This window comes from Morone saxatilis, unplaced genomic scaffold, assembly GCF_004916995.1.
Source record: "Morone saxatilis isolate NCDOM2014 unplaced genomic scaffold, NCSU_SB_2.0 Contig1, whole genome shotgun sequence".
Lineage (NCBI taxonomy): Eukaryota > Metazoa > Chordata > Actinopteri > Moronidae > Morone > Morone saxatilis.
The window spans coordinates 2,681,967-2,694,169 of record NW_023339651.1 but is presented as its reverse complement, the minus strand read 5'-3'; the positions used below and the strand labels follow the sequence as shown (position 1 = coordinate 2,694,169).

The following is a 12,203-nucleotide window of genomic DNA, read 5'->3' as shown; positions in this document are numbered from 1 at the left end:
TTATGCATGAGTGTGGATAGTGTGTGCCTATGTGTATGTATAAAGTGGTAGCTGCAGGGGCAAAAACAAAAGGGAAAAAGTAAAATAAATAAATAAATAATAATAATACAAATAAATAAATAAATAATAAATGAAGGATTTACTGGTCAGAAAGGGTTAATAAAACTCTGATACATGATGACTCACCCTCCACGTGTATCCCACTCTCTTGCCAACGAAGTAGGCATTGTTGATGATGTTGAAATGAGATAAGGTGGCGCCCTTTGGAGCCCCAGTTGTGCCCTGGTAACAGATATTAGAAAATAAATGCACTGTATTCAGAAAGACATAAACATGGGGTGATAAGAGCATGTAAAGGTTAAACAACATGGTGAAGAACAGACAGTCTGTGATCATATAAACTTATACATTTTAGTCAGTATAGCCAAAAAAAGAGAATTAGTTGAGGCAAACTTTTGTTTTCTGTAAGTGTTTAAACAGAAAAGGAAATAAACTGTAAAAATCAAGAATCCAGATGGAAGACTTTTTGTGATTTCTTAAGGCTACAACGAAGGATTATTTTCTTCTTAATTAACCGTTTAATGTGCAATACGTCAAACAAAATGACTGTTTTGTCCGACCAAGAGTTCAAAATCCAAAAGACATTGAAATTACAATCATGTAAAACAAAGAAAAGGAAGAAATCACCACAAAAGAAGAGCGAGAACCAGTGAATGTTGAGGCTTTTTGGTTGAAAACCTACAGAAACAATTAATTAATCATCAAAATAGTTGCTGACGATCGACTAATCAATTCATCAGCTCTATTTACAATTATTTGTTTTGTGAATGTCTCTACAGTGTCTCATTATAAGTGATTATCTTAACAGTTTCACATCATCGGTTAGACCTGACAACAGTATAATATAATATATATATAAAGACTGATTTATTACACGTCCAAACGTTTTCTAATTCCTGGTAACAGATATTAGAAAATAAATGACTGTATTTAGAAAGCCATAAACATGGTTTGATTAGAGGATGTCAAGGTTATTCTGATTCTTTTATTGCTCTTCAAACAGGGTGAAGAACAGTCAGTCAACGGGTTATCTTAATAGTTTTACATGATTGGTTGAACCTGATGTCAGTATAATAAATATAGTACTTTGGCCTTTTGTCATTTTGACATTTATCCTCAATAGAAAAGCCCAAAATAAGTCCCTTGGATGCAAAAACAATTTAGTATGTGTCTAAAAAGTAAAGAATATAAAAGAAAGGTGAAGATTTCTATCACAGAACCATCGACAGAACAATTTTTGTCAGTCTGCAGCCATTTTTCCCCCCAGTGTTGTTAAGTCAAGTGCACACATGTTTGCAAACATCCAGCCATAAAGAAAGAAAAACTGCCACACCCTGCACACCAAAGATAAGCGACTCCAATTACGTTTCAGGTAGCACTGAGTTCTCTGAGAACCCTTCGGGTCAGCAGGAATTATGCAACAATTACCGAAGTGAACTGGATGTTTATCGGGTCATCGAAGGAGAGCGTCTTCTGCAGATCCTGCAGCTGCTGTACGTACTGGCTGCTGCCCGCCTCCATAATATCCTCAAAATGGAGCATTCCTGGTTGTCGATTATCCAGAACAATCACAGAGCGGAGGTCTGGGAGTCTGACAGGAAAACAAACACAAAAAAATGCGGGTCAAAGCTCCAAGTTTCACTGAAACATTGGGCCTTGACTCTGAGGGTTACTGTTTGTTTCATCCTGTTTGACATTACTGTACATGAGACAGGGCTGTACATTCACACAGGCCTACTAAGGTTCAAAGTTTAAATTCCCCCAGCGTGGCACCAAACCTCAAAGACATTTTTTACATAACAACCACAAGAAAAAAAGTTTAAAAAAAAAGTCTTGTAATGTAATGTAATTTTAACCCTTTAAGATCACATCCTCAGTTATATTGTTCCCATATTTAACAATGTGTGCCAAAAAAAAGGTACAAAAACTACATTTATTTGTATTTTTATATCAAAATCAAATCATATTGCTTCCGTAAAAGCAAATGGACACATGCTTCAGGTAACCAACTTTATCAGTGATTTGGGTGAAACTGGATCATATTTTTAGGAGAGCATTTGGTCTGATTTTCCCTCTGACGTCCTCCGGCTGCTCTGCCTCAACTCTGCCAACTGCTAATGTAGCTGCTGTTAGCTGACTGCTAATGTAGCTGCAGTTCTCTGCATCCTCTGAGGACAGATTGATGCTGCTTGGCCGAACAAAAAAGTAAAACTAAACTTAAAATACATCTTCCCCAAAGATGGTTTCTGTCATTTTAGGTAGTTTGTTTACTCTGATTTATGTGTTTAATTAGCTATTTGAAGCTATAAAAAGGGGGTTGCACGTCATGATTGACAGCTGAGACCTGCTTGTGACGGAGTCTCCCATTGACATTAACCACAGTTGATGTTTGCATACATGCTTTGCAGTGAATATTAAGTTAAGACCAGTGATAGGTGGACACCATGCAGCTGTACCTGGCACTCTTGATGTCTCCTGGGGTGGACGACTCGATCTCGGGACATATCTGCCTCAGCATGTCGCAGTATTTCTGAGTCTTAAACTGCTCAGGGCACACTATAGCCTTACATCCAACCTGTGAGAAGAGGAGCAGAGGATTGAAGATGTGATACAGACTCTGTGTGTAACAGTGAAAACGGGGACGTTAAGAAGTCGCTCACCTTACGCAGTGCAAACTCGGCCTCCTTCAGCTGGTACGCTGGATTCACAGACACCTGTTAGAATGGCGGTAAAACCATGAAAAGAAACTGAAGGTTTAAAGATTTGATATTGGGCCAAAGCCAAAGCAAAGAGTGTACATAAAGAACAAAACTGACCAGACTTTGTCCCCTTACACTGAACTGTATCTTCAGGTCTTTTCCCCAAGATGGATTTATTTTATGGCATTATATGAATTAATATGTTAAAGGATGAGGCTGTAAATATTCTATATTTTTGTTATTGTCAACAAATCCCATGAAAAGGGCAAAACCAACAACGTGTTCAGCCCACTGGTTCCCACTGAAGATGTAAATTATAAAATAAACTGTTAAAATAAACAGTTGGAGACTTCAATGAAACAGGACATGGGACTATATTCAGTGGCGGATTAACCCACATTCGGTGCTGTAGTGAGTATTTGGGGCGGCAGGACTGTGTATATGGGATTGAGCCAAATCAAACTACAGTGTGTGTGTTTAACCTAATGAACAAACATGTCACCCAGTGCAACGGTGTGACTCACTGGTGTGTTTTAAATAGTTTCTGGACAACAATGAAGCTCTATGGTACAGAGGAATAAGATAAATCAGGCTTTAGGTGCATAAAACCTTTTAGTAAATACATTCATTGTTGGTTTTGGTGTTTTTGTGATGGGAAAATACATAAATATCACCAAAATTAAACTTTTTAATTGAAGTCTGTGATCTTCTGGGCCACATGTTGAGTATGTGATGAAGACATCATGTCAAAGCTGCACTAAATAAATCTGTGAGCATTAATTTGTGCCAGAGCTGTAGAGCATACTGCACACTCACCAGTATAATGCCAGCTTTGGCTGTGGCGAACTGGAAGAGGATCCACTCATAAGTGTTGGGTCCCCACATGCCGAGCCGGTCTCCCTTCGTCAGGCCGAGCGCCAGCAGCCCGGCTGCAGCTCGATCCACCTGCAGGCATTACAGAGACAAAAAACAGGTTTAACAGGTTTTTGTTGACTGGGAGGTGAAGAGGATACAGTCTCTGTCTTTAAGATTACACACACACACACACAGAGTAAACAAGCGTCAGTGTAAGTGGAATGTTTCTGGCTACATTCATCAGGTTGGTGGGATGTCTAGCATTAAAATGTTCCTTTTTTGGCAGAAAATAAACATTGAACACACATTATTGTTAAATTGTCTATAATGAAATAACTTTTTGAATACAGTTCTGGATCGCAGCTTTAATCTTTTTACACTGTTGCCTAAGCCTGCGTGTTAGGAGCAAAGTCTAACACCTCGACATACACTGAGTTCAGGGAGTTCAGAGATGTTGAGGCACAAACAAACACCTTTTTCTAAAACAAAGTGTTCCTAACAAAGCTCCCGACGGCAAAAATATTAGCCGTAATAACGTCAACAAAAAAGAGCAGTTATGATGAAATGATTCTGAAATATGACAGAAAGGCATACTAGTGGCTGCAGGGCAGAGCAGAGAGGCATTATAAAAGGACACATTTATGAAAAAAATACAAACAAAATGGACTTTAAAGAACTAAATCTTTGGTATGTGCAACATAAGAGGAAATACACTGAGTTAAAAATGGACCCAGTCAAAGAAACCCTTCTGTTGGGTGGTTTTATACCCACTGTGTCTGTGCTATACTGATGCACACTGGGTAAATTTCAACCCACGCTGGGTTAATTTTGAACACAGTATTTTTCTGTGTGCAGCAGCTTTCACTGGACCTCATCATGTCTGGTACGCTTTGTACCGGGTTGATGACATCTGCGATTTTACACAAGTCTAGAAACCACGTGAACAGATTCTTCAGGTCACTGGGTAAAAGTTTACCGAGCGAACAGGACTGAACATGCAGGTGAGTTTCCCTGAGAAGGCAGAAAGCTTTACATGTCAATATTGCCATTAGTGACAGCTGTGTTATGGCCCCTATACTGCCATGTCAGATTTAAAATATAATAAAATGTCAGAATCTTCGGAGACGACAAATTTGATAAACAGATTAAAAATTGTACAAAAACTACTAAAAAGCAGTAAATGTGTTATTTCAGCTTTCGGCCAAGGGTGTAATTTCCACAGGGGGTGAGGGGGGAGACGTCCCTCTCACTTTCCAAAAGCCTATTTTTGTCCCTCCCACTTCAAGTACTTCAAATTCTTTGTCACGAGCACAACAATCACACACCTTTCTACAGTTTGATTCATTCACAGAAACTTCTTACTGTCCAGCTGCTAAAATCAAGATGGGAGGGACTCTCAGACCATAAAAATGTTCATAAACTCATCTAGTTAGGTCATGTTTAATGGTTACTGTGGGTTGAAACAATAAGTGCTTTGGTGGAGTCATTATCTAGAAGGCCAATGTGACCCTCAGATTGGTGGAGCTTTATGGGCCTGACATTAAACTGTAGATACAACTCAGGGCAAAAAAAATACTGCATCCTCTTCTTTAATCATATTTTGATGTTGTTTGAAACATCCCCTCCGAACCACTGGCAATATAAATAATGGACAGAGTTTCTGGGTCTGTGAAGTGAAGCCAATGCAGAAGTGTCTTAAGCCTGCATCTTGTGTAACGGCCAACAGGGGGCAGCTCCATTGGTTGCAATAAAGCTGATAGTATTGAGTCTTACAGAGAAATGAGTCGACTTCTCAGTTGATTGAAACAGTTTCCTGATGAGTTTATGTTCTCAGTCTGTAGTTTCAGTCTTCTTCCATACAGCATGATGAGTAAAGCAGGGTTTGCTTTACAGTTCCTTCTTGCTTAGTATCATATAAAACTGTAGAATGTAAAAATAATAATAATAATAATAATTTAGCAGTTGTCTATCCACTGGCCTTAGGTTTAGGGTTAGGGTTAGGGCCCCTGAGTCCAGATGCAAAACCTTTATAGGTTTGGAGTTTGCACTGTGGATGGTAGAGAAGGTGAAGCCGGGCAGGTTCACTTCATACATGTTGTAAAATAATATATGTGGGCCAACATTTTCTTAGGATTTTGACTTTGCTCCAAATCTTGTAAAAATCATCATAAAAATGGCACAACAGCAACATCAAAGAGGCAAGTAGGGAAGTAGTAGTATCCAAATATTGGGTAATTCTGATTCGATTCATATATTTACTAAAGTTTTGATTAAATATGTATCACTTGATCCAAATACTGAAGGTTAAAACTATTAAATTAAGCTAAAATGATTGCTATGATATTAAGAAAAGTTTAACTGTATATTGTTAAACGTTGTTATACTGTAATTCCTCGACTGCTTGTGTGCTTTCCAGCGTCTAACCTCAACCGACTGTAAAATCTTTTGGATTATTTGTACAGAAAGAACTCTGATCTCTTTTGTGTATATAATATGGTATGTTGAGGTCTTCTGTTGTGGTTAGGGGCACATTCACTGGAAACATACAGTATACTTTGAAGAAAAAGACTCACATCCTGCTGAAACTGGGCAAAGGTCTTGCGGACTCCGCCTTCCATAAAGGCCACGGCCTCTCTGTCAGGCCAGCGCTCCACAGTCCTCAGCAGGGTTTCTCCGACTGTAGTGTGGAGCAAGGATGTGGAAGACGTGCCGTGTGCATAGCTGGTAGTGAGCGTTGGGATAGTGGGCGGAGAGTCCACATGAATGCCACTGCAGGAGAAACAGGAGAGAAATCTTATCAAACACTATGCGAAAGGTTTGAATTGGAAAGAAGTAACATTATAAACAATCACATGAAACAAGTTCTAATAGGAATATTAAACTGCACTGCACCTTTGAACTGTAGAGTACCCCAAGATCTGTCCTAGGCCCCCTTCTATTTTCTATCTACATGCTTTTACTTGGCCAAATAATACAAAATAATAACATTTCTATTCACTGTTATGCTGATGACACATAACTTAATGTATATGTCAGTTCAAGAACCACCAGCATCCTTAAAAAGGCTGAAAAGCAGCGTTTCCTTGCCCTCTTTGGTTGAAAGTTTAAAGGACCTGTCAGAAGTGAGTTTTGTTGCACCAGTAACCACACCCAACGGTGATGTCACTGTGTCCTGGAGTTCAATTGGACATCACTGCAGCAATGTGAGAAGTTAAACCATTGAAGGGTAGCAAAAACAAGATTTTCATAAGGTGTTGAATTACTCTATAAAGTCGGGTCGACTGGCAACTGTGTTGATAAACACTTTCACTGGTTCCAGCTTCTTTAATGTGAATATTTACTGGTTTTCTTCTATGTTTGCAATTTAACACCTTTGGACTGTTACACTTTTCACTATTTTCTGACATTTTATAGACTAAACAACTAATATATTTATTAAAACAATGAGAAAATCATTAGTCGCAGCTCTAGTTTATTATCTTCTTCCAACTAAATGAGGAAAAATCGGGTCAATAAAGTAATTCAATTTAATAATCTGGAACCTGGAGTGAGAATTTTAGTAGTTACTGATTCCAGTCTTACCTTAAATTATCGTGTTAATTAAGTAGTACAGGACTGTTTTTATCTACTTTCATTTCTCTGACCTTTCCACCAGTGATTACTGTAACTGTATTTACCTCTACTAGCAGTCTGCTAATCTAGATTTAAAACAAAGATTGTGTTTTCATCTGCCAAGATCCTCGAACTCTGGAACAACCTGACCAACCTCAGTGATTCCCTTTTAATTTCTACTAAAAAACTCACTACTCAGCAGATTGGCTGTTACTAAGTGTAATATTACCTAATAGTTTGTTTGTTGAACTGATGAAAGTGAAATGATGATGGGAGGAGTCGTTCCATTTAGTCCCATTCATTTTCCCCATACACAAAGTTACATTTACTTACAGTTGGAGCTCTTCTACAGCTTGAATCAGCATGAAAATATCTGGTTCATTGATAATAATAAAAAGTAGAAGATACAAGCTTGTGCAAGAAGTAAACTACTACTAAAGAATCATCCAATCTCTGAGTTTAACATCCTCACATGATTGTGTGGTTGAGAAAATTGATTTTATAATCTACAGTTAACATCAGTTCGCTCTGATTTGCACCTCTGACTGGATTCTCCACGGCAATGGCAGCTAAGGCTCATGGGTATTGTGGTTTCTTAGTGGTGGAAAAAGTGCATTCAAAATCCTGGAGAAAACTGGCTCCTGTGACTGATACATTATATTGATATATATAGATGTGAAAGCAGCATTTTCCAGTCATTTAAACTACATTATATACAGTTTAGTTCAGTGGTTCCCAATATAAGGGTCAGGTCTCTTCAAAGGGACGCCAGATAAATTAGTGGAGTCTTGAAATCATCAGGAAGGAAGAAAAAACTAAGCTCTGACACACAAGTCATTATCACACATTTCTCTAATTTTTATGAGAAATAATGGATAATTTTACATCTTTGGGCCACAAACAGGTATTTAATTAAACCAGGACGCTCATCCAGATACTTGAATGTACGGTTTTGTGTTCAAGTATTTATATCAAACAAATTTCCGTCTGAAATGTAATGAAATATAAAGTAGGGATGCACTTTATGGATTTTTTTTTTCCAATAGGATAACCGGTAATTAGCTGTTTCTTGTGGCTGATAAGTTAATGGATAATTTCACGTTTTACTATTTTAAGAATAAGTTCAAAACCTTCAGTTTATTAACAGTTCTGATGCTTCAAGTGTTGATTTATTTATTTCTAGAAAAATTCATTAAAATAAAAAAATCTGTAAAAACATACTTTGGCTTCCATACAACATTAAGCAGATTAAACCATTAAAAATAAATTAATTATTATTATTATTATTATTATTATTATTATTATTATTATTATCATATATAACCGATAATATCATTATTGGAATAATACATAATTATATAAATATATCTAATAATATAAGTATCATACATATAAAAGTAACATAAAGTGGATATACTAAAGGAAAGGAGCAGTGCAGTTAATGTACTTTCAGAAACTTTCCACCACCGACGGCTTCAGCTAACTTTAATGGGAATCAGAGGTTTGTTTTACAGTTACTGTGTTAGATAAAACTGACCCTGAATCAGCACTTAGAGCGGATTCATTCACTGCTGAACATATCGGTACAATGCAGAGATACAATAATCTGATCTGCACAATCCAGTTTAAATCTCAGCCACCAACCACACTCAGCACTATTTTTATATACATTTCTTTCCATTGTGCTTCACTGTGGTGTCTCTGGGGTCTCCTCCCCCTTCCTTCCGCCGTCCACAGCAGCGGGTTTTCACATATTTTCACATAATTCAAACAGTTTGCGCACAGAAACAACAGAGCAATGCTGTTAATATAAAAGCCCGAGCTGAGATTGGGCCAGACTAAATGTGAGAACGTGTTTTGAAGTATTAAAAATAACTTTAAATGTCAGCACATTCATAAGATCTGTGTAAGCAGGCGCTGTTACATAATCAAAAAAGGAAACAAGAAGTTACCAACAAACATTATTTATTTATTTGTATACATTGTTTCTGATATATGAGGAACTTCCTTTATTGTTCTATAGAATAATCTCTTTATCTGCATGCACATGGGATTTAATTTGTTTTTTATAACCTGGTCTGAACATTACTCTTGGTTTATTCCTTTAATAATAATAATATAATAATGTTTGTGACTCACCGACTTGCTGCAGGTAGTCCTGGATGACGTGTCCACGGTGTCTGCACAACTTTTAAAGCTCTGGAAAAAGCACAGTAGTTCCGCAGAGACTGCGAGCACAGCGCAATCTTGGGGATCATTGTGTGCAGCTGCTGGTCACCGCGCCCCTCTGTACCAAAGATCCGCAAACAGAGAGGTAGTTCTGGGTCTGAGAGGAGAGATCCTCACTGACAGAGAGCAGGAAATGACTCCTCTTATGCAGGAGAGAGGTTTGCATGAGTTTTCTAAAGGCTCCTCGCTCGGACCTTGATCCGCTGCTGGTGTGAACGCAATGATCTGTGCAAGCAGCAGCAGCAAACGGCCTGCAGGGGGCGCCTCGAGCTGCAGTGAGCACACCGTTAGTCCCCAGCAAATAGATCCATCCATACCTTTAATGCTGAAACTACAGATCTGACATCAACTTTAAATATTATCTTTAAAAACTGTTAAAAATCCCCTCCAGACCAAAGTTATTATATTTAACTAAAACTAGGGAACTAAAATACTTTAACTTTAACTAAAATAAAATGAAAATATAATATTATAAGCATGAGGAGACATTGTTGGATTATAATGAGACTGTGAGTCAATGTGTTTGTACTTTAATAACTATTCTTAACTCTAACCCCTGACAAATACCCCCAATATTATCATATAAAAACACTAAAACTAACACTGAAACTAATAAAAACTAAACATTTTTAAAACAATATAAACTAAACTGAAATTAAAAAACATTGTATTGACTTGTATCATGCTCATAGGCCCCGCCCCTTAAAATAAATGATTTTCAGTGTCAAACTCTGCAGTGAAACTCAAACATAAAACTGTAGAAACAATGAGAAAACAGATTTTTGACTTGAAGGAGACTTTATGAAATCTGATTTTTAAGGGGCCTATGAGCATGAATTGTACACCAAAACAGAGAAACAGTTCCTAACCACAGTGTCAGGATTAATCCCTGTACAGTAACCCTGAGACTCTAACGTCCACTGAACCTCTAAACTATTTATTATTCTTCCATTCTTCTTCCAGTTTCTTTTTATAAAACAAAAACAGTCAAATACATCAAATACCTGCACCTATACTGTACATACTGTATATTCTGTCATATCCACCGACCTCATAAAGACACATAAATATGTATTTCAGCATCCATTCCACTATTACAGCAAAACATAATCAAAGTGCAATAAAATCCTTTTAGACTTTTACTATTATATTTGTGGATTAATATCAGTGCTGCATACAGTATTTTACTGCTGTAGATGTTTAAGGTTGAGCTCATTTGAACTATTTTATATACTGTTGAGTAGTTTAATCTACAGCAATGCATCATATTTGTTAAGATCATGTGTTTGTAGAAAAATATGAAAATCACCATTAAATCTTACTGATTGATTCAAATGTACAGAAAAAAGTACAGACTGGAAAGAAAAACACGTTTAGTTACGTTTTAACTAAGATTTGTTAAGTTTTAGCTTCCTGAATCTTGCAGGAAAAACAAACACAATTTCAAACATTTAAAAAGGTTTGATTTCTAAAACAGAACATCAGTAAGAAGCACATAATGGCTTTTTACTTACAAAAGTTATATAAGTCTAAACCTCCACTCTTGCAGGCTGGGAGAAACCAGAATCTGCTCCTGGTGGAGAGACCAAAGAAAACCTTTGCTGAGAGCACAAAGAGAAATGGTTTACAAGGCTGCTGTACATGTTTTCCCTCCTTTATGGCATGTGAACTATCAGGAGTTTCAGGTGTCTTCACTCTACAAGAGGGATGGTTATCTTAGGTTAGACCCCTAAAGCAAAGGGAAGTTCTTTAATAATACTGCCAGCACAGACCATTCTTCACCATTCCTCCTCCTTCACTGGATGCTTTGTGTCCACAACTACATTCACTGAGCGTTTCTCAGCTGAGTTAAGAGAACAGCTCCTCTTTCAAACGATAGTAGCGTCCTTTCTTGTCCATGAGTTCTTGGTGCGTCCCTTCCTCCATGACTTCTGCCTTCTCCAGGAAGATAATGTGATCCGCCTTCTCCACAGTCTTCAGCTGGTGAGCCACCACCAGGACCGTCCGACCACAAGACAGAACCTCCTGCAGCACCTGAACCCAACAGTGAAATACAGAGTTACTTCAGGGCCGTGATCATAATCTTGTTTCATGGATTAATTGTTTAGTCTATAAAATGAGAAGAGTCTCAGTCGACCCAGTTTTCATTAGTCGGACAGTCGCAGAAAAACAAAAACAACGTCAAACTCGCCTCGTCACCGGGATGAAAGGATCAGAGGATTGTTGCAGCACGGACCTTTTCTCTTGTAACACAGGGAGTCGCTTACCACTGCACTGTTGCTCTGCTAACTGTACTAGGAGCTACTACTAGCTAGTTAGCGGTTCTATTAGCTGTCTGTACCTGGACAGCTCAAAGGACAGGGGGAGTTACTAGTGTAGGAGCTGAGGGACCCAGCGGGGAACAATGGAGACCCGGCGGGCTCAGGCAGCGACAGGAGAGGAATGAAACTGAGCAAGAGGAGCCAGTTTGTAGAGAGTTAATTTCTTTCTTTCTGACGTTATCCATCTTCCATTGTATTGATCAGTCCACCAGGATTTGTTTTAGTGAAGTTGGAAGTTATTTATTCCGTGTTTGGAACAACGAGACCTGTGTGATGTTACACTGTGTTAAAATAAACGAACAAAATGTTTAGTCTGTTTGCTGGTTGTTCTGACACATTCACAATCATTACCAGTTTTTCCGTTATCATTTAACAGACAGCTGTTATAAATACACCGATCAGGCCTAACACAGTGAGCACTGACAGT

The 12,203-nt window shown here is 38.0% G+C and overlaps 2 protein-coding genes across 2 annotated transcripts in view; both read right to left on the bottom strand.

Moving 5' to 3' along the window:
* Positions 1–9,982, bottom strand: part of acsf2 (acyl-CoA synthetase family member 2) — a gene marked incomplete at its 5' end in the record, with an annotated part of 29,381 nt that extends 19,399 nt beyond the window's left edge. Inside the window, 7 exon segments of the mRNA XM_035671527.1 lie at positions 187–282; positions 1,489–1,651; positions 2,517–2,635; positions 2,721–2,774; positions 3,576–3,704; positions 6,188–6,383; positions 9,366–9,982. Coding sequence (XP_035527420.1) covers positions 187–282; positions 1,489–1,651; positions 2,517–2,635; positions 2,721–2,774; positions 3,576–3,704; positions 6,188–6,383; positions 9,366–9,484 — 876 coding nt within the window.
* Positions 9,983–10,823: 841 nt separating this feature from the next.
* Positions 10,824–12,203, bottom strand: part of tap2t (transporter associated with antigen processing, subunit type t, teleost specific) — a gene marked incomplete in the record, with an annotated part of 9,281 nt that continues 7,901 nt past the window's right edge. The window contains 1 exon segment of the mRNA XM_035671514.1: positions 10,824–11,489. Within this exon segment, the coding sequence (XP_035527407.1) occupies positions 11,304–11,489 (186 nt within the window).